Source organism: Amblyomma maculatum, chromosome 1 (assembly GCF_055883805.1).
Source record: "Amblyomma maculatum isolate TAMU_Amacu chromosome 1, ASM5588380v1, whole genome shotgun sequence".
Taxonomy (NCBI): domain Eukaryota; kingdom Metazoa; phylum Arthropoda; class Arachnida; order Ixodida; family Ixodidae; genus Amblyomma; species Amblyomma maculatum.
Window position 1 is genome coordinate 285,789,411 of NC_139344.1, and position 23,460 is coordinate 285,812,870.

At 46.3% G+C, this 23,460-nt stretch overlaps 1 protein-coding gene across 4 annotated transcripts in view; it reads right to left on the reverse strand.

Moving 5' to 3' along the window:
* RhoBTB (Rho-related BTB domain containing) overlaps nucleotides 1-23,460 on the reverse strand; it is a 302,716-nt gene that overhangs the window by 174,234 nt on the left and 105,022 nt on the right. For all 4 annotated transcript variants that reach the window (XM_084591542.1, XM_084591543.1, XM_084591544.1 and 1 more), the window contains exon 3: nucleotides 20,761-21,072. In XM_084591542.1, coding sequence (XP_084447668.1) covers nucleotides 20,761-21,072 — 312 coding nt within the window. The remainder of the gene's footprint in view (nucleotides 1-20,760; nucleotides 21,073-23,460) is intronic.

A 23,460-nucleotide genomic window follows, 5' to 3' on the forward strand; every position in this document is an offset into this window, starting at 1 on the left:
CTATAATTTGTCTCTAACTACAGGCATCTTTCCTGCAGACATGAAAATAGCGAAAGTAGTATTTTCAGCCCAGAAGCGTCTGCACTGTTCGAAACATTCATACCTTTAAATATTACAAGCACCTCATTTTCATCACAGCATGTTACGAAACTACCGTTGCCTGTGTGGTTAGTAATGTAATCCAATGCGCTATTATTGTGTTCACTATCAACAAGTGTACTGAAATAGTTAACTCATTTGCGAGTGCGAGTCCAGTATAACTAATGCCATCAACTGTAATACTGTTAGCTATATTTGCCAAGTTACGGTTTATTACCCTTAATCCTATTATGCCGATTAAGCCTTCTATGCGAATACCCCTGTTTCTTTTATGAAAGATCCTCCTGGCAAGTTTTGGCACTTTCTGTCCGGTAGTAAGCACACTGTCAATCAGCTACGCATTAATAGTAATGCTAATTGAGATTTTGAAGACATTGCTAATGAATTCAATATTAGTTTCAAAGAACGTTCACACAGACTTTTACCTCGGCGTATCGCCCCAGTGTTAATGTCTGCCCCTTCATGGATCACTGCCTTGTCGTGGCGGAGGGGCTTGCGAAACTCGATGAAGTCGTACGCTCTGCTGTGTAGGGCCACCCAAGATAGACAGGTCACGGCAGAGAGTTCTGACAAAATATGATTCACTGGAGAAGGTAATGGCAACCCACTCCAGTATTTCCTGCCAAGAAAACCCTATGGCCAGTCACAATACCATTAAAGATATCGCGCCGGAAGATCAGCCCCCCAGGTTGGAAGGCGTCCCACATGTTACTGGGGATGAACAAAGGGCGATTCCTAGTAGCACCAGGACGAATGAAGCGGCTGGGCTAAACCCAAAAGGACGCTCAGTTGTGGATGTGTCGGGAAGCGACCGGAAAGTCCGATGTTGCAAGGAGATATATCACATAGCAACATGGAATGTAAGATCTATGACGCAAGGTAAACTGGATGTCGTTAAGCGAGAAATGGACAGATTGAACATTGATATCTAGGGTATCAGCGAGCTCAAGTGGACCGGAATGGGAGAATTTAACTCCGGTGACCATTATGCCTTTTATTGTGGGCACGAATCCAAGAGATGGAATGGGGTCGCTCTCATAGTAAACAGAAAAATGGGCAAAGCAGTGCTAGGGTACAACCCCAAAAACGACCGAATGATTTCACTTCGGATCCAAGGTCACCCTTTCAACATAACAGTTATCCAAGTCTATGCACCGACCACTACTGCTGAAGAAGCTGGCGTTGAGAGATTTTATGCGGACCTACATTGCCTTTTAGACCGCACCCCATCATCAGATGTCGTTTTTTTTATAGGATACTGGAATGCTAAGGTCGAGAGTGAAGAAATATCCGGAATTATAGGCAAGTTCGGTCTTGGCGAGCCAAATGAAGCTGGGCAGAGGCTAGTAGAGTTTTGTCAAGAAAACAACCTGACCATAGCGAATACTCATTTTCAACAGCACAAGAGGCGACTGTACACATGGACTTCACCGGACGGTCTGTACAGGAATCAGATCGATTATATTCTTTGCCGGCAGAGATGGAGAAGCGCTATACAAGCAGTAAAAACAAGGCCTGGGGCCGATTGTGGCACCGATCATCAGCTTCTTGTTGCCAAAATTAAGCTTCGATTGAGGAAAACGCCGAAAACTAGAAGGCCTTCAGGTATGATCTGGATCAAATTCCATTAGATTATGCTGTGGAAGTGAGGAATAGACTTCAAGAATTAGATCTAGAAGACAGAGAGCCCGAAGAGATGTGGACTGATGTTCGTGATATAATAGAAAAAGTTGCTACTAAGGTAGTTCCAAAGCAAAAGAAATGCAAGAAAGCAAACTGGTTATCTGAAGAGGCTTTGCAAATAGCTGAGGAAAGGAGGATGGCAATAGTTATGGGGGAAAGAGAAAGTTACAAGGTTCTCAATGCGGATTTTCAGAAAATAGCAAGGAGAGATAAGAATGCCTTCCTGAACATACAGTGCCAAGTTGTTGAGGACAACGGCCAATTAAGGAACACAAGAGCTCTGTATAAGACAATCAAAGATATCAAAGGAAGCTTCTGTGCTAAGCTGGGCGTGATAAAGGACAAACAAGGCAAGGACCTCACTGAAGCCTCAGAGATAAAGAAGAGGTGGCAGGAATACACAGAAGAACTGTACAAGAAGGACCCGAATGTGCAAACCCAGCATAAGACGGTCGTGATTACTGATCTCGAGCAGGCATCCTGAATAGTGAAGTTGAATGGGCCTTAGCCAGCCTTGCTAAGAGCAAAGCTAGCGGAATTGATGGCATTCCAGCTGAGTTGGTTCAAAACCTCAACCATGACGCTGTTAACATTCTGCATACATTATGTCAGAAGATTTGGACAACCCTGCAGTGGCCACAGGATTGGAGGAGGTCAGTTTACATCCCCATTCCAAAGAAAGGCAGTGCCAAAGATTGTTCCAACTACCGCACGATCGCGCTTATTTCGCATGCTAGCAAGGTGATGTTGAAAATCCTCCAAGGTAGGCTGCAGTAGTATGTGGATCGGGAGCTTCTGGACGTGCAAGCTGGGTTTCGCAAGGGCAGAGGAACTAGAGACCAAATTGCCAACCTTCGCTGGATCATGGAAAAAGCAAGAGAGTTCCAGAAACCCATGTACTACTGCTTTATTGATTATGCGAAAGCGTTTGACTGCGTAGATCACAGCAGACTGTGGCAAGCTCTCCAAGAGATGGGAGTTCCAATTCACCTCATCTGTCTGCTCAGGAACCTGTATGAAGGGCAAGAGGCCACAGTCAGAACTGGACATGGTCTTACTGATTGGTTTCCGATTGAGAAAGGAGTGAGGCAAGGCTGCATACTGTCGCCCTGCCTATTTAACCTATATGCAGAGTGCATCATGAGGAAGGCCGGTCTGGACGAGTTTTCAGCTGGAGTGAAGATTGCTGGAAAACGTATCAACAACCTTAGATATGCGGATGATACCACTTTAATGGCAGAAAGTGAAGTGGAACTCAAGAGACTTCTGATGCGCGTACAAGAAGAGAGTGAGAAGTTTGGGCTTAAAGTGAACATTAAAAAGACAAAGATCATGGCGTCTTGCCCTATCAAGTCCTGGAGCATCAATGAACAAGAAGTGGAAGCTGTGACAGATTTTCTCTTCTTGGGCTCCAAGATTACCTCGGAAGGAGACTGCAGCCATGAAATTAGGAGACGCCTGCTTCTGGAAAGGAGAGCAATGGTTAGCCTTGACCGCCTAGTAAAGAGCAGAGACATTAGTCTGCCAACCAAGATCCGTATAACTCGTGCTATGGTCTTTCCAGTTGTGATGTATGTGTATGGATGCGAGAGTTGGACTGTGAAAATGGCTGACCGCCGAAGAATTGACGCGTTTGAATTGTGGTGCTGGCGAAGACTCTTGAGAGTTCCTTGGACTGCCAGAAGATCAAATCAGTCGATACTGTCGACCATAAACCCTGACTGCTCATTGGAGGGTCAAATTCTAAAGTTAAAGCTCAGCTACTTTGGTCATCTATTGAGAAGAGAGGAGTCGCTGGAGAAAGATTTGATGTTGGGAAAGGTTGAGGGTCGCCGGAGAAGGGGTAGGCAGCGAACGCGATGGTTAGATGGCATCCTCGAGGCACTGCAGATGAAGTTATGTGATGTTAGGAAGATAGTGAGAGACCGGAAAGCGTGGCGTGACATGGTCCATAGGGTCACGAAGAGTCGGACACGACTGACCGACTGAACTGAACTGTTAATGTCTGATGTGTCTAATCGTTTCGTTAATACGCTGTCGTTAGGAAGAAAAGCAAACGAATGAACAAACAACAACTGAATTTGCAGGGTAATAGAAAAGGGAGCTCTTTCAAATGCGTCCGTTTCGCACCAAGTTCGTTTAGCGACTACTCGCCACTGTGTCCAACTCCAGCCTTCTTCATTGTCCCCGCTCCCCCCGTCCTCGCCCCGAACTTAGACCGATTTTTTCTCCCCACTCGAGGCTCCGGCGTTGAGCGGGGCGGGGCCTTCCAGGAACGGCGAGCGCCTGGCGCGACCCAGGAGGTCGAGCGGCGTCTTCCTCGAAGGGGCCAAGAGGTCATAAATTAGACCGCCCGAGTGTCCGAGAGAGCGTGGGTGGTAGTCCGAGTATTCGCCGCGCGGACAACCGTTCTTTTGCGAACAACGTTCACGACAGTTAATGCCTTTCCATCCTGCTTTAACATGCTGGATTTAGTATTAAGCCGCGAAGGCATACATGCACTTTTACTAAATTTAATAACAAAATGGCGCTGATGGAATTCCTAATGATTTCCTCCATCGGTACTCTGACGCTATTTCCTGTTACTTTTACGTGATTTTTAATGGCTCACTTGATCAAAGTTACCTGCCTAGTGATTGTTTAGTTGTCAGAATAGTGTCAGTATTTAAGTTCGGTGAGAAGTTAACTTATACGTACGTGTTGCAAGTTGCTTGAACATATAATAGTTCCTCATATCTTGAATCGGTCAACTTGTTTGTCGAATTTCAGCATGGTTTCCGTAAAACAAATATTATGCCTAATTCATGAACAAATAGGTGCAATCTGATTAGTTGGTTGCAAGCGTACCTGCAGAATCGCAGACAATCTGTAGAATGTCTGTTTAGAATGTTCTAACGTCCGGAATAGCGTCCGGTGTATCGCTTTTGTTCCTCATTGACATCAATGATATTGCTCGTTGATGAAGGTATCACTGTGAAATTGTTTGCGGGTGATTGCGTCATTTGCTCCGTCATCAAGAATTTTTCTGCTCAGCAACTACTGAATAGTAATTTATGGAAGCTCGAGGACTCCAAGAAACATCCCTTACAATATGTTTATAAAACTGGAGAGATCAGTGCATATATACAGTCACATGCATTAAAAACGTGGGCCTGACAATTACTATCAATCCTAAATGGGATATGCATCTCAATAATATATGCTAGAAATAGTTAAGGAAATTATACTACCTACGCAAGAAATAAAAGGGTCCTCAGCGTGCAGCATATCGCACTATGATTCGGGCAGTGCCAGTGTGAGATCCGTACCATGCGAAAAACATCGAGCAGGTGGAGCGCATCCAGGCAGGCTTATCTCATCCGATTACTGTAAACGTTCATCTGTTACAAATATGCTGAGGGAGCATAAGTTGGAGCCACTTGTGTAGACAGATTGCGAGGTTTGTACTTACTTTATCATAACAAAACAGGTGTATCTACTTTCTGCGCCGAAAGATCATCAAGGCTGAACCACACAAAAGTGATAAAAAGCCATACAATGCCAGGACTGAGCGGTTCCAAAAATGCTTTTTTCCATGCACAATCGAACAATAGAATCGCCTGCCTGTTTCGGTTATTGAATGTACTAACATTGATACTTTTGAGCGTCCTTTGCAAACTTATCTTTTGTAACGCTCTCCTGCCTGGGCAGCACTGCTGCCTGTAGTATTTGTAAATGAATAAAATAAAATGTGAATGCCCCACTTAAATTTTCCAGTGACCACTGGGTTGGCCGTACTTAAACTAGGTTAGACACCAATTTTGGTAAAATTCGGAGGAATTCAAATTGCTGGGGTCCTGAGAAACCAAATTTTGGGGATGGCCTATCCCAACTTGGAGGCCACTGAATTGGCCATACTTGAATCAGGTTAGATATCGATTTTGGTCAAATTCCGACCGCGTCAAATTTTGGGCGATCCAGGTGGCCAAATTCTGGTGGTGACCCATATTCGAAGTTGGAGGCCATCAATATATTGACCCTACTCAGAATAAATTTGACATGCATTTTGGTCCAATTCTGACGAGGTCAAAATCTAGGGATTCTGGGGGCCAAATTTTTTGAGGTGGCTATCGCAATTTGGAGGTCACCACTGAATTGGCCATACTCGAATTAGGTTCGGCAGTAATTTCCGCCAAATTTTGACGAGGTAAAAGACTTGGGCGTCCAGGGGGCCAAATTCCGGTGAGGCCCATATCCCAATTTGGAAGACATCTTTAGGGTGATCATACTCAAAACAGGTTACGCATCAATTTTGGTTCAATTCTGACGAGTTCAAAATCTAGGGATTCTGAAGGCCAAATGTTTGACTGTCCCATCCCAATTTGGAGGCCACCACTGAATTGATCATATTCGAATTAGGTTGGACATCAATTTTGGTCCAGTTCTAACAAGGTCAAATTTTGGGAGTTCAGGAGGCCAAACATGGCCCATCCAAATTTAGAGGACCACATCGAGTTCACTATAGTTATGTCGGATACCAAAATTTGGTAATATTATATTAATTACACGTGCAACGGATTACTGACAGCTCGTGTGGACACGCTCTGATGAGAGGCTCTTTCTAGAAGCCGACGCCACTCCCGAGCCAGAAAAGGCGTTTCGGCGTATAACTGATTTCATTTACTGCTTAGCGGAGCAACACACACGCTGCATACCATGACCCATAGTTAGCAACTACTGTTTAAATTGCTCCTGCTATAGTTAAAAAACAGTCTCCTTTGTGTTATAGAACGCTTGTCCTTGGCATCAGTGCACGGTTTCCGCAACACCACGCGAGTCATTCCTACAGCGACAGCATGAGAAAGAAAGCGGTGGTAGAGGATGCGAGGAGGAAAGTGGTCTCACCTGATATGAGAAGCTTCGGAAGAACACTGGAAAATGTCAAAGGGGAAAAAAAAATCTCGCTTTTTTTCCCCCGAGGCATGGAAAACAGGAAAAAAGCCATGGAGAGTATGATGCCCGCCAAAAGCTTGAAAATGTGTGCTAATATATACCTCTTATTGGCTGCGTCTAAGTAGAAAGAACCCTAAGAATGTTGCAGGACACTACATTTATTCGATGCTATTTGGTTGTGGTTGCGCAATTTAGCCTTAAGTGAGCAACTTCCAGTTCCTCTAACCTTAAGGCGCTGAAGAAGAAATTTGGAATAGATAAAAACCAGATGTATGCGATAAGGGACAATGCGGGCAACGTCATCACGAATATGGACAAGATAGTCAAAGTAGCCGAAGAGTTCTATACAGATCTCTACAGTAGCCAAGTAGTCAGGACCGTAACGAGATTGGCGGTAGGGAAAAATAGTCAGACGTTCCACCAGTGACGAAGGATGAGGTCAAGAAAGCATTAGAAACTATGAAAAGGGGGAAATCAGCTGGAGAGGATCAGATAACTACAGATTTGCTGAAGGACGGGGGGAATATCATGTTAGAAAAGCTGGCCACCCTGTATACGCAGTGCCTGGTGTCATCAACGGTACCGGAACCATGGAAGAATGCAAACATTATCCTCATTCATAAGAAAGAAGACTCTAATGACCTTAAAAATTACAGACCAATCAGCTTACTGTCTGTTACGTATAAGGTATTTACTAAGGTAATCGCTAATAGAATCAGAACAACCTTAGACTGCAATCAAGCAAAGGATCAAGCAAGTTTTCTGAAACGGTACTCTACTATCGATCATATCCATACCATCAATCAGGTGATAGAAAAATGCTCGGAATATAACCAGCCCTTATACATAGCATTCATTGATTACGAAAAAGCATTTGACTCAGTTGAAACCTCGGCGGTGATGCAGGCATTGCGAAATCAGGGGGTGGACGAGCCGTACGTGAAAGCGCTGGAAGATATATATAGTGGCTGCACAGCCACCATAGTTCTGCATAAAGCAAGTAAAAAAATTCCCATAAAGAAAGGTGTTAGGCAAGGAGACACAATCTCCCCAGTACTATTCACAGCTTGCTTAGAGGAAGTATTCAGAGACTTGGAATGGGAGCAGATAGGGATAAGGGTAGATGGAGAATACCTCAGTAATCTGCGATTTGCTGATGACATTGCCTTGCTAAGCAACTCGAGGGATGAACTGCAAATAATGATTGATGACCTAGACAGGAAAAGTAGAAAGGTAGGCTTGAAAATCAATATGCAGAAGACTAAGGTAATGTTCAACAGCCTCGGGAAGGAACAGCAGTTTACATTAGGTAGCGAAGTACTGGAAGTAGTAGGCGAATATGTCTATTTAGAACAGGTAGTAACCGCAGATCCGGACCATGAAAAGGAAGTAACAAGAAGAATAAGATTGGGATGGAGCGCATTTGGCAAGCACTCGCAGATTATGACTAGCAGCTTACCGGTATCGCTGAAGAGGAAAGTATACAACAGTTGCATCTTACCTGTACTCACCTATGGGGCTGAAACGTGGAGGCTAACCAAGAGAGTTCTACTTAAGTTGAGGACAACCCAGAGGGCTATGGAAAAAAAAATGTTAGGGGTAACATTAAGAGATAGGAAGCATGCAGAGTGGGTCAGCGAAATAACTCAAGTTACCGACATTCTAGTGGAAATTAAGAAGAAATGGGCATGGGCAGGACATGTAGTGCGAAGAGAGGATAACCGATGGTCGCTTAGGGTAACAAACTGGATTCCTAGGGAAGGAAAGCGTAGCAGGGGGTGGCAGAAAGTTAGGTGGGCGGATGAGGTTAAGAAGTTCGCAGGGGTCAAGTGGATGCAGCTAGCACAGAACCGGGTTAAGTGGAGAAATATGGGAGAGGCCTTCGCCCTGCAGTGGCTTTAGTCAGGCTGATGATGATGATGATGATGAGCAACTTCTTGATTAATGCTTTATCTGCGGAATCATTTCAGCGTGTCGAAATGTTGCAATTTTGTTTTTCGCTCTTCCGCTGAATGTCGAAGTGTGAACATAAGAAATGTAGCCTTGTTTCGCTTATTTGTGTTTCGAATAAATTACAGAGAGAAGAAAGTCAGGTCGTAATCTCGTCAGCGAGGTTTCGTTCGGGCGCCGATGAGGCTGCATGCATCAGCGCCTACTGATCAGTCCACTGACAGCTGATGCAACGGCTGGCCGCTGTCGTGCCTCGCTGCGCCGTTGATATCCCTGATATCTTTTCCAGCTTGATGCGTCATTACTTACGGTGCTACAATTGGGTCCCGATCGAAAGAAAGGGCATATAACGACTCCTTCGAGCTGATTTAAAATATATGTCAAGGATTTGTTGTGTCCTGGGCCCTGGGTGCCCTTACTTACAGAAAGAACCCATAACATAATTATTATAGCTTCAAAATTTGGTGTCCCATCCCCTTAAGAAACAACGTGATAAAATCTGAATGCATGTAAAATGAACTGCATGTAAAAGAAAGCGAAACTCGACAAGAACAGATCAGAACAATTTAGGATGAAGCGAACACAAACATATCGCCAACACTCCTTGCCATGTCATTCATTTAACAAAAAAAATGTGATGAACTTTAAATTGCAAAAGACTGTTTATAGGAAAATGAACATAGCTGACAATTCACGCGTACTGACTAGAACAAACAAAGAAGAAAAAGACAAGCAAAAAATCCCTGCATTTTATTCCACAAACCAAGAAAAAGATATAAACTTTAAAGACGCAGCTGACATCAAAGGACAAGAATATAGCTTATAAATGCTGAAACTTGTCCAATAATTATTTCTGCATTGTTGATTTGGAGGGAAATGCGCAATCTTTGAACTCCACATTAAAATTTTGACAAAAACAAAGCACGAGTAAGAGTAACCATAGATAAAAACGCAATAGGAGCATACAGGAATCTAGCCTGTACATTTGATCGCGTACTTGATGTAAGGAAAAATTAGATAAACTAGCTCAAACAGTACAGAAGAACAGAATGGAATATAAAACACACATTTTAACGTAAATGCAAAAAAAAAAAAAAGACTATGACGTACCAGCCAGAAGAAAACTGAAGACCATGAGCAGACCTTATTACCATATGCCTGATTGCAAAAAAGAAAAATTAAGGTATCCCATAACTGATTATGCATGTTTAAAGTCAGACGTCATATCTATATGTGCGGATTATACATTATTTTATTTATTTGAGATCGTTTGTCACAGCCAGAGAATGCTACCGATGGCTATGAAACTACGCCCGGAAATTACGCTAGATCGAACTGCGCGTAACATTTGACGAGAAAAACAAATCACACCTTAAAAATATACGAGTTGAAAAAAAAAAAAAAGAAGCACTAGGAAAAGCACTAGGAAAGCGCTAGGTAGTGTAGAGGTAGAGCATCCGCCCCGCATATAAGAAGACCGTGGCTCGAATCCTTGTGTCGCACAATTCTCCACCGGATTTAAAACAGAAAACCGCGTGTCGATGGAATTGCATAAAATCAGGTTTGAGGTGCTACCTGAAGCCGGCGAATACCTCTGGCAACGCACTCCGTCACCAGAACAGGAGTTGGCCACCCTGGTGCAGTAACTGGCCACAACCGCCTATGATTAGTCCTACAAACCTCCGCCTTCAGTCACCAGCGGCTGCGGAACAACTGACCACGGCGGCGATCAGACCTGTGACGCAGCATGGGGTGCTAAGAATACCTGGCTCCGCTGGACAGGCCGCCATTGGAAACTGACCCTGGCAACGTTTAACGCTAGAGCCCTAGCTAGTGAAGCTAGTTTAGCAGTGCTGTTAGAGGAACTAGAGGGCATGAAATGGGATATCATAGGGCTTAGTGAGGCTAGGAATCCGAATGAGGCATATACAGTACTGAAGGGCGGGGATGTACTGTGTTATCGATGTTTAGACGAGAACTAGGAGCAGCTTTCTTTTCTTACAATAAGGATATAGCTGGTAATACAGACGAATTCTATAGCATTAATGAGAGGGTAGCCGGCATCGTAATTAAGCTGAATAAGGGGTACAAGCTGAACGTTGTACAAGCATAGGCACCTACACGTAGTCATGGTGACCAGATAGCAGAAAGCTTCTATGCAATGTGGAAGCGGCAAAGGGGAAAGTAAAAACCGATTATATTGTACTGATGGGCGACTTCAATGCCGAGGTAGGTAGAAAGAAAACTGGAACCACGCAGTGGGCAACTATGCCATTGGATTAAGGAATAGCAGGGAGAGTTACTAGTTGAGTTTGGTGAACACAATAACTTACGAATCATGAATGCCTTCTCCAACAAACTGAAGAACCGGAAGTGGAGATGGAAAAGCCCTAATGGGGATATTAAACATGAAATTCATTTCATACTGTGTTCTTACCCCGGAATTATGCAGGATGTAGAGGCAATCGAAAAGGTGCGATGCAGTGACCACAGGATGGTAAGATCTCGAATTGGTCCGAATTTGAAGAGGAACCGGAACAGATTAGCGAGGAAGAAGTACATCAACGAATTAGCGGTAAGGGGAAAAGTAGATGAATTCAGGCTCTGGCTACAGAATAGATATTCAGCTCTAACCGAGGATGACGAAAATAGCATAAAAGCAAATAACAATAATTTCAGAGATATCATTACTGAGTGCGCTGTAGAAGTAGGCGGTAGGATAGGGGATACCGGTAAACTGTCTCAGGAGACGAAATATTTGATTAAGAGACGCCGAAGTATGAAAGCCTCCAACCCAACAGAACTGGTAGAGATATCAAAGCTAATCAATAGGCGCAAGGTGGTCGACGTAAGGAAGTATAACATAGAGAAAATTGAGTATGCATGCTCTAAAGAACGGTCGTAGCCTGAAAGCGGTAGAGGAAATTAGGCATAGACAAAAATCAGATGTGCGCACTGAGGGACAAACAAGGCGGGCAATGTCATTACGAAGAAGATAATCAAGGTAGCCGAGGAGTTCTATACGGACCTCTACAGTAGCCATAGTAGTCAGAACAAGAATGAAATTGGCTGTAATGAAGAGAAATCAGACATTCCGCCAGTAACGAAGGACGAGATTAAGAAAGCCTTAGAAGCTAAGAAAAGGGGGAAAAAGCTGGGGAGGATCAGTTAACTACAGATTTGTTGAAAGATAGAGGGTATATCGTGCTAGAAAAACTGGCCACCCTGTATACGTAATGCCCGATGACATCGAAAGTACCGGAATCACGGAAGAACGCTAACCTTCTCTTAATTCATAAGGGGACGCTAAGGACTTAAAAAATTAGACCAATCAGCTTACTATCAATTACGTACAAGGTAACCAAGGTAATCGCTAATAGGATCAGGAAAACCTTAGACTTTAATCTACTAAAGGATCAAGCAGGATTTCGGAAAGGGTACTGTACCAAGGTGGAAAAATATTCTTCCACCGTGCACTCCACCATCTATCATATCCACGCTATAAACCAAGTAATAGAAAAGTGCTCGGAATATAACCAGCCCCTATACATAGCCTTCATTGACAAACGAGAGAAGCATTTGACTCGGTCGAAACCTCAGCAGTCATGTAGGTATTGCGAGATTAGAGTGTAGGTGAGCCATATGTGAAAGTACTGGTAAATATCTATACTGGCTGCACAGCAACCACAGTTATGCTTTAAGAAAGTGATAAAATTCCAATTAAGAAAGGTGTTAGGCAAGGAGACACGATCTCCCCAGTACTATTCACAGCTTGCTTAGAGAGTGTATTCTGAGGCACGGAATGGGAGCAGTTAGGCATCAGGGTCGATGGAGAATATCTTAGTAATTTGCGTTTCGCTGATGGCATTGTCTTGTTAAGTAACTCAGGGAACTAAGTGCAACTAATGATAAATAATCTAGACAAGAGAAGCAAGAAAGGTAGGCCTAAAGATTAATATGCAGAAGACTAAAGTAATTCTGAACAGCCTGGGAAAGGAACAGCAGTTTAAAATAGGTAGCGAAGCGTTGGAAGTGGTGCTAGGCGAATATGTCTACTTAGAACAAGTAGTGACCGCAGATCCGGACCACGAAAGGAAAATAACTACAGAGAATAAGATTGGGATGGAGCGCATCAAGCATTGACTAGCAGCTTACCGGCATCACTCGAAAGGAAAGTGTAGAACAGTTGCATCCTACCGGTACTGACCTATGGGCCTGAAACATGAAGGTTAACGAAATGGGTTCTACTTATGTTGATGACAACGCACAGAGCTATGTTATGGAAAGTGGTAGGTGTAACGTTAAGAGATAGGAAGCGTGCAGAGTGGGTCAGAGAAATAACTCGACTTAATGATATTCTAGCGGAAATCGAGAAGAGGAAATGGCATGGGCAGGGCATGTAGTGCGAAGATAGGATAACCGATGATCGAAAAGAGTAACCAATTGGCTACCAAGGGAAGGAAAGCGTAGCAGGGGGCGGCAGAAAATTAGGTGGGTGGATGAGATTAAGAAATTCGCATGGGTCAAGTGGATGCAGCTAGCACAGGACCGAGTTAACTGGAGGAAAATGGGAGAGACCTTTGCCCTGCAGTGCGTAGAGCCCGGCTGATGATGATGATGCTAGAAAAAAAAAGCTCGAATATAAGGTAGAACATTGTTAACTCGCACTACTCCGAATCGCTGCTGCTGTCATTTCCAGCGCTGCTCATCAAACTATAAACTGTAAGTTGTAAGTTGGAACAAATGAACAACAGCTTCTGTACTTTGTGCCCCTTGAGCTTTTCCTGCTCTTGGTGTGCGTTTGTCCCCTGTCTTTCTCCTTTAGTCCTGTCTTTAATTTTACGCTGCCAAAATATGCACTCTACACATATAAAGTTTGACCACTTTCTCTCACATGTGGCAGAGGAGGCTTCAACAAATATGGCAGGAACCTTCTAGAACCATAAAAAAGTGTATGTGTTTCGCAGCGAAAGCTACACTAGGCTACTAGAAGGTGTTCCGCAGCTGCGCCGACTCGTGACGTGACGTGCATCATTATGCACCTTCACTACGCATGCGCAAACCGTTCGCCGGTCCCCTCCGCTGCGCCGACTCTCTTCATCGCGTCTGACTTTGTATGATCACGTGACCAACTGCGCAGTTGAACATATAAAACTGAGCGTGTGCGCTTGCTAGTCAGATGCGCCATGGATGAAGAAGCGGACGATGAGCTCGCGTACAGTGCATGGCTTCTTCGGAGACTGCGAGAAGCAGCGTCGGACGACCCTGAAATCATTGCTTGGCGTGAGGACGCCCGACAGCGTAAAAATGAAACATGGAAGGCTAAGCGCGCGTCCGAGACGCCGGAAGAGCGGGAGGAACGCCTAGACAAGTGGCGGCGTTAAGAGGCGTTCTTTTAAACATTTATTTAAGCCTCCAAGCCGTTACCCAACTACGAGAAGAACGTACAGTGGATCAGGAAGAACCAGACGCGAAGAAGACGCGTCGGATGATTGACTACACAATACAGCTGTCGGCGAGTGCTTCGGCAACGAGAACGTTCGAGTCTGAGTTCGTGAATAACTAGTTTGCCTTTGTGTGCCGTGTGCGATAGACTGCGGTATCGGACAGGACACCGGGGAATGTACCAAACTAGCTTTCGCCACGTATATACTGGATTAGATGAGCTAAGCCACTGCTAAATTTGTTTAACAATATAAAAGTGGCGCAACGCATACACGAGCTAAAAACAGCTTGGAAAAAACAGTTTTCTGCTTCAATGCAGCTATACAACTTTATTACTATAAATAATTGATATTTTTCAAATCCTTTCAGTATTTCCGGGCAAAAAGCCTGTCTTCTTTTCCTTGTTTATTTCCAACCTTTGAAATTTCTGGAAATTTTACGACTGCCTCCCTCTTCAGCCGAGCATGCAGAAGTGCGCTGCCGTTCAGCATTGTAGTGCAGTGGCCATTTTAAAAGCGCATGATGTCATTAAAGTTGGAAGAATTTAATACCACCGTCTTTGCTCCGACAAGAAGAGGCTTTCTCCTGTCAGTTCGGGAATGGCCAAGCTGCTTTTGCCTGCTTTTAGCGCGGCTTCAAAAGCATTTCTATGACGGCGTCGCAAGATCCAAAAAACGGCACGGCGCGTCTCGGCTCGGTTAAATTGCAAAGCGACTGAAAGAGCCCAAAGACCACTTCCAATTTTGATATCAGAATGTATGTTGCCTTGGATATTAAAAATAACGTCTCGCCCCCCCCCCCCCCTCTTAAAAAAAGAGGGGGCTACGGAGGCCGCTACGAACACCTATTAGGGCAAAGCGGTTAGGAATGCATTTATTCTTAGCGCTGAGCACTGGCTGCCGTTGAGTACAAGTGCGATAGGCGATTGTGCCACCATCGTCAGGCGAAAACATTGTCACGCGCCTTCGCAGTGACATCGACGTAAGAAGAACGGTCGGCAGAGAAAAAAGAAGAGCAAGGGAAGAAGGACGTTTGTCGGTTCGCCGCGGTCCTACTTAGATCGATCCCTGTAAATCCCTTCGTGCGTACTACAGCTATGGTGGAGGTACTTCGGTAAAGAACACGGAGCGCTCCACCTATCGAAGAAGCCGTAGACTCGCTGGCTTACTACCGATGCCATCGCACCTGACTGAAGACGGCCATCCCGAGCAGCCAGAACTATCCACGGAGAACAACTGGCCACACTATCGAGAGCCCCGGATATTCTTTGGAAAACCTGAAGAGGACGTTGACGAGTGGCTGCAACACTACGAAAGTGAGTAAATACAATCCTGGAACGCTGCTACTAAACTGGCTAACGTGGCGTTCTTCCTTGCCGCCACTGCCTTCGACTGGTTCGATAATCATGAGGGTTCACTGAGTAGATGGGCTACATTTACAAGCAAGATCAAGAAATATTTTAGGGACGAATCTGTAAAGAAGAAGCACGCGGAATAGACATTGCTTCACGGAGCGCAAGTGCCCGGAGAAACTTGCATTGCACTGCATACGTCGAAGCTATCTTAAAGCTATGCAAGCTAGTGAATCCCAGTCTGCTTGAGGAAGACAAAGTCGGTCACCTCCTGAAAGGAATTGCGGAAGAAGTTTATAATTTTCTGATTAGCAAAAAAAGCCTGAACACCCCCGCCGACGTTATAAAACATTGTAGAACATTTGAAGCCCTCAAGCTGCGTCGAATCACCCCTAAATTCGGAAGACTGGCCAAAGTCACTCTGTAGCCCGTGTTGAAGCCAGTCCTTCACTTTGTATGGCTGATATGATAAGAGAGATTGTGCGCGAGCAATTATCTATATCCAGGGACACCTTCAGCCATTAAGAATATATGCGGCAGAGTTGTGCACCGCAAACAGATGTCGTCGCCCTGTCTACTGCGTAGATCCAACCTAGCGGCGCTTCGCATATGGACGATCGGAGCAACTCTGTTCAACGTTATATGCCCACCAGCCTACGGGAAGGACGCCCGCCTACTCTGGAGACGTGGTTCGTCAGCAGCAAGATCCTGGCTACAACCAACGTCGCAACTTTGTCTATGCTTTATGCTAAATGGCGGCATTATTCGAGAACCTTCTAGTCCTTGGACAGCTCCAGTTATCCTTGTTAGAAAGAAGGATGGCGCATGGAGGTTTTGTGTTGACTACCGTCGCTTGAATATAGTCCACGTATAGATAACGAAATTGTCTGCACTCAGCTTCACATTTTTCTTCTTGATATCAGGCTACTGGTAAATCCTCATGCGCACTGCAGATAAAGAGAAAACGGCATTCGTAACACCAGAGAGTCTTTATGAATGCAACGTTATGCCTTTTGTATTATATAATACGCCTGCCACATTCCAGCGGTTCATGGATACAGTCCTGCGTGGACTAAAGTGGCAAATGTGTTTATGTTATTTGGACGACGTTGTAATTTTTGGCAGAACATTTAGTGAGCACAATAGTCGTCTGGATATCGTGCTTGATTGCATGGAACAAGCTGGTCTTGTACTGAATGCAAAGAAATGTCATTTTGGGGATTGTAAAACAATTGTTCTTGGTCACTTAGTTGACAAAGAAAGTGTTCGACCAGATCCAATGAAAATTGAAGCTGTCAAAAGTTTTCCGGTGCCCCAATCAGTAAAAAAGCTGCAGAGCTTTTTAGGGCTATGCTCGTACTTTCCACGCGTTATACCAAGGTTTGCAGGCATCGCTTTCACACTCACGTGTCTACTGCATAAAGACATACCCTTCAAATGGACCAGTGAATGTGACGCAGCTTTTCGTCATCTGAAATTTCACCTCGGGCCCCGTCCTACGCCACTTCTGCCCATCAGCGCCAATTGAAGTACACACTGACGCAAGTGGTATGGGCATCGGCGCTGTACTTTATGGTCGCGATCAGCACGTAATATAGCATATGCCAGTCGCTCTTTGAGTAGGTGCGAAAGAAATTACACGGCTACCGAGCAAGAATGTCTCGCCGTTGTTTTCGCTGTACAGCGCTTCCGCTGCTATCTGTACGGGAATGCTTTCACCGTCGTGACCGACCACCATTCGCTTTGCTGGCTCGTGAGTTTTCGTGACCCCTGTGAACGACTCGCTCGATGGGCTTTGCGTCTATAAGAGTTTAATTTTACTGTGGTGCATAAAAGCGGCCATAAACACTCAATGTTGATTGTCTTTCGCGTTTGTCGCTTCAAACGACTGATGACGACGCAGCCAATTTTGATGAATACTTCGCTTCACTTTCACAAGCCTTCCCAATCTTCGAGTTTTCCGAACTGAGCAACGCAAAGACCAAACATTAACTTCTTTATTTGATGCCGCCAAAGATCCTATGAAGAATACTTTTTGCATTCGCGAGAGATTGCTTTACAAGAAGAATTTCTTCTCTGGGGGAGCACGCATGCTTCTTGTTGTGCCTGAAGGCCTACACATCACAGTTCTTGAAATGATGCATGACGACGCCATGTCTGGGAACTTGGGAGTGGCCTGAACGCTACACAGCCCACAGCAGCAATTTTAAGGCGAAAGCCTTTAATGGCTCACATTGTCGTCGACAAAAGCTGTCCGCACGAGCGGCGCACCTGATTGGTCGACAAAGAAGTGACGTCACCAGCCGCCAAATTCGAGGCGACCAACCAGAAGTCTAATCTTGTCTAGCGTTCCTGCCATCTGCAGTCCCACACTTGAACGCGCGCCAAGTAACGACACGCGACATGAGCGATGGTGTACCGTCCAAACTCACACTTGCCAGAGAAACTGTGACAGATACTGCGCCTTTCCTTTCCTGTAACCCAATTATAATTATATGTAGCACTGCAACGAACGCCGATAAAAGAAGTCTCATCTTGTTTAGCGTTCCTGCCATCTGCAGTCCCACACTTGAACGCGCGCCAAGTAACGACACGCGACAGGAGCGATGGTGTACCGTCCAAACTCACACTTGCCAGAGAAACTGTGACAGATACTGCGCCTTTCCTTTCCTGTAACCCAATTATAATTATATGTAGCACTGCAACGAACGCCGATAAAAGAAGCCTCATCTTGTTTAGCGTTCCTGCCATCTGCAGTCCCACACTTGAACGCGCGCCAAGTAACGACACGCGACATGAGCGATGGTGTACCGTCCAAACTCACACTTGCCAGAGAAACTGTGACAGATACTGCGCCTTTCCTTTCCTGCAACCCAATTATAATTATATGTAGCACTGCAACGAACGCCGATAAAAGAAGTCTCATCTTGTTTAGCGTTCCTGCCATCTGCAGTCCCACACTTGAACGCGCGCCAAGTAACGACACGCGACAGGAGCGATGGTGTACCGTCCAAACTCACACTTGCCAGAGAAACTGTGACAGATACTGCGCCTTTCCTTTCCTGTAACCCAATTATAATTATATGTAGCACTGCAACGAACGCCGATAAAAGAAGTCTCATCTTGTTTAGCGTTCCTGCCATCTGCAGTCCCACACTTGAACGCGCGCCAAGTAACGACACGCGACAGGAGCGATGGTGTACCGTCCAAACTCACACTTGTCAGAGAAACTGTGACAGATACTGCGCCTTTCCTTTCCTGTAACCCAATTATAATTATATGTAGCACTGCAACGAACGCCGATAAAAGAAGTCTCATCTTGTTTAGCGTTCCTGCCATCTGCAGTCCCACACTTGAACGCGCGCCAAGTAACGACACGCGACAGGAGCGATGGTGTACCGTCCAAACTCACACTTGCCAGAGAAACTGTGACAGATACTGCGCCTTTCCTTTCCTGTAACCCAATTATAATTATATGTAGCACTGCAACGAACGCCGATAAAAGAAGTCAAGTCTCATCTTGTTTAGCGTTCCTGCCATCTGCAGTCCCACACTTGAACGCGCGCCAAGTAACGACACGCGACATGAGCGATGGTGTACCGTCCAAACTCACACTTGCCAGAGAAACTGTGACAGATACTGCGCCTTTCCTTTCCTGCAACCCAATTATAATTATATGTAGCACTGCAACGAACGCCGATAAAAGAAGTCTCATCTTGTTTAGCGTTCCTGCCATCTGCAGTCCCACACTTGAACGCGCGCCAAGTAACGACACGCGACAGGAGCGATGGTGTACCGTCCAAACTCACACTTGCCAGAGAAACTGTGACAGATACTGCGCCTTTCCTTTCCTGTAACCCAATTATAATTATATGTAGCACTGCAACGAACGCCGATAAAAGAAGTCTCATCTTGTCTAGCATTCCTGCCACCTGCAGTCCCACACTTGAACGCGCGTCAAGGAAAGCCACGCGACAGGAGCGATGGTATATACCGTCCAAATGCACACTAATTGTCAGAGAAAGTGTGTCAGATACTCCACCTTTCCTTTCCTGTAACCCAATTATAATTATATGTAGCACTGCAACGAACTCCGATAAAAGGCAAACAATGAGAGGCAAATGATGAGAGAGGAAGGGTAGGCTTTCATCATTCTCCTCTTAAGAGACGTCTAAGAGACCCTCCAATTTTTTACTGGCCTAAGATGCGTTCAACTATCCAGCGCTATGTATCCAGTTGTGTGCAATGCCAGCGTTTTAAGCCGCTGACTCCAAGTCCACCGGGAAAACTGCGGCCGATCACACCCCCAAAAGCTCCGTTTGAACAAGTTGGCATTGACCTTCCTGGATTTTTCCCACGGTCCTACGGTCCTCTAAAGGAAACCGATTGATTCTTGTGTGTGTAGATTATTTAACCCGCTATTGTGAGACAGCCGCGATACCATCCGCTACTGCGGCTGAAGTATCTAATTTCCTACTTCTGTTTGTCATTCTTCGGCACGGCCCTACTGCAGTTTTCATTAGTGGCCGTGGACGAATTCAACGCGGACATTGGAGAACTCCGCCTCAGCGCCAGCAGTTTTCGCCACTCGACGCCATATCCTCCCCAAACTAACGGTGCGGTGACGCACTAATTGGACGCTAACCATCATGCTGGCTATGTACGTCGCTGCATACCATGGACTGGGATGGCGTCCTCCCGTTCATTGCATACACAACACAGCGCCACATGAGACACCCGGCTACAGCCCCTTTTACCTGCTGTATGCTCGCTCGCCTCACTGTGGTCTCGACACCATACTGTCATTTTTCATTCATGATGAGTCTTCCCTTGCTACCACGCTCTGCTGAAGACGCTCGCCAGCTTGCCCGAGTTCGAATTTTATCGGCGCAAGACCGTTCTAAGAACCGCTACGACGGCCGACATCATTAAGTTTCTTATGTTTCTGGTGACATTGTGTGGTTGTGGACACGTAAGCGTGGTCTTTGGCAAGAACTGCTGTCGCACTATATTAGGCCGTTTTTAGCGTTAGAATACATGACCGTCATTAAGCTATAGCACGACTCGGTCGCGACACTCTCAGGTGGTGAATGTAGCCCGCCTCAAGCGATTTCATGCCCGACGGGCTTCGTCTGCGGGGAGGGAAATGCGCAGTGACATCGACGTAAGAACGGTCGGCATGCAGAGAAAAAGGAAGAGGTTCTCCGGAGTCCTACTTCGATCGATGCCTTTAAATAAATTTGCCCGTGCGTACTAAGCACGGAACAATATGCAGCCGCATGCCAGACATCAGTACTTGCCTTCCGTAGGCGAAGCGGCGGTCCTTGTCGTGGTCCCCGAAGGTGTCCCACAGCCTGAGCGACACGTTGACGCTGTCCACCACCTCGAGGGAGCGCTCCAGGACTTCCCTGTAGATACGATACTGGTCGATGGCCCACACTGTGGGGATATGGGTGGTGAGCAGCTGGGAGAGCGTGACGCGAGTATCGCAGGCGCGGGCACAGATGAGCCGCGTCTTGCCCACTGCCGTGTCACCCACCACGACGCACTTGACCAGCTCCTGGTTGGGCTGCTCACTGTTCATTGCGGAGGGCCACGAATCCTCTTGCCGCCTGCAGCAATACGTTCTTCCAATAACGGGCACACTTGTAACTCCAAAAAAAAAAAAAAAAAAAAAAAACGGATGTCAACTCCTAACCCTTTAAAATGCAGATGGCTTTAGCAAAATAGTCATTGGTCACTGGTATTCAAAGTGCTGTTTTTGTCGCTGCTACGCTTATCCGCCAGTAGCGAGCATGTGGCCGGGCATTGATGGTCCACTCGCTCGAGTAGCTGACTCGGCGCGGCTGACAAGTTTAATGATTTTTTTTCTTTTTTTTTAGGTATCGCTCGATGTGCTTAAAACCCGCTAACCATACTTGATTTATACTATATGTCAAAGTGTTGCGCTTTCGCGCGGTAAGCAACACAAGATAAACTGGCAAAGCGCTGACAGCAATCTCGAAAGAAAATCAGAAAATAAGGAGTTGTGTTGGTGCATCGCATTCGGCAAGACAAGTTTCTCTCAACAGAGGACACTCAGCTGCGTGATGACAAAAGTACCGTGCCAACGTATCTTTGGCACAAGGCAGTGTTCTCGTTTAGCCTGTATTTGGCAATTGGGCGCAACTAAAAGGTTTCCATAAGAAGTGGCTAAGATTCAACTCAGCAGAACCTGATTATACGGTGCGAAAGCTCGGTTAAGCATGGTTAGACAGATTTTATCTTTGGCTCATTTTTTATTGTGTAAAGCTTGGTGTTTTCTGTGGATTAAAGCAGACTGTCCTAAGATCGGTGAAGTAGTTCGCCACACTTTGAACGCCCGAACCTTCCAGGTCATACCTAAGCGGGAACTTGTGGAACACCAGATTCAAATCGGTGTTCTACGCTGTAGCTGACACGTATTACCCTCTGTCTTAAGGCCGGAATACATGCGGCGTTTTTTTCCACGATTTTCGCGCGTCGAAAACTGCCGCGCCGACGCGACGCCCAGCTCGAGATACATGGAACGACGAAGCGGCGCGAGCGCCGACGCGGATCCCTCGATGCGAAAGCAAATGCATCAGCGAGCAGAAATAACCGCAGAGCGAGGTACGTGAGAGAAGCGACGCTATCCCTTGTGGTAAAATCCCGAAAGTGCTCATTCTAACGCTACTGTGCTAAATGTAGAAAGCGTACATAGGTGCGCAAGGATTTGGCTCGCTCGAATGAACGAAGATACTTCGGAATGCCCGCTCGGATACCAGCGGCACGGTTTTCTTTTTTATTTTTACAAATTTCACTCCAGGGAGCAAACAAACACACAACGATCCGAGAGTCGGTCGTATACTCACAAAAAAGCGACATTCCGTGCTTGATTAAGCGTTTATTTTTACGATAATCACATTTCTGCGGCCAAACTGCCCCATACCTCGTCAGCCACGGCGGCCATGTTGACAGCGGCCGCTCAAACCGGAAATGCCAGCTTTCCGCGCTCCTATTGGCTCGCGTCGACAGTAGCTTCCGGTTCGAGAGGACGCCGCGCCGCCCGCGCGTCAAATATCTGGCAGGGCCAGATCGGTGGCGGCGCGCGTTTTTTGTGACGCGGGGCGTCGAGTGCGCGCCGTCGGGCGTAAAACGCCGGTTTGACGCGGCAAAAACGCTCCATGTATTCCGGCCTTTAGAGCGCAGCTCTTTGGCGTCCGTTCCTGGGTTTCGCGTCGGCGTCGGCCTCGTAACCAGCTCCGCCCCCCTTTCATCCCCCCAGCGCTAGCAGCGACCGACTGATACCGCTGGATGCCGCTGACGCCGCTAGAGAGTCAAGATAACGTGACTGCATAGAACACCGTCGCCGCCATGCAGAAAGAGGAGGGGAGGGTCCCCCCCCCCCCCTCTGTTCCTGTGTGGCGGATAGGGTGCTCTTCAGTTGCCGACGCGCCGGTTATTTCACGTAGGCCCCGGCACGTCGACGAATACGTGACCACCTCCCCACGGCTAGACCTGGTTCTTGGCGCTGGGGAAGCGAGGGTATCATATTGTTTGCGTCGGCATCGGCGGCGTTGTCCCTGAAACCAACTCCGCAGCTGGGGTTGACTCACTATCGGCGTCAGCAGCATCAGTCAGTCGCTGCTATCTCTTCCCTCCTCCCTTTATCGCGTTGTCCGCTTGCTGCGCGCGCTTCTGCCCCCATCGTTTGCCGCTGGGTGTACACGCCGCCCCCCTCCCCCCTCTTACTGCGAGTCTCCGGTTGTCAAAGCGCCGGCTCGAACTTAATTCCTTTCTTCGCTCCTCCTCCAACGCAACCCCTGTGCGGTGGCAATCAGAGAGCCAGATCGGTGGCGGAGGATCTGTATATGTGCACCGCCCGAGCCGAAATTGCCGCTGCCGTTCGCCACTGCGAAATTATCTGCCAGTTCTTTCTGAGCCATGAGCGCGACGAAAAAATTCTTTGATAGCGCATACATGTGTTGCTCGATTTCTTT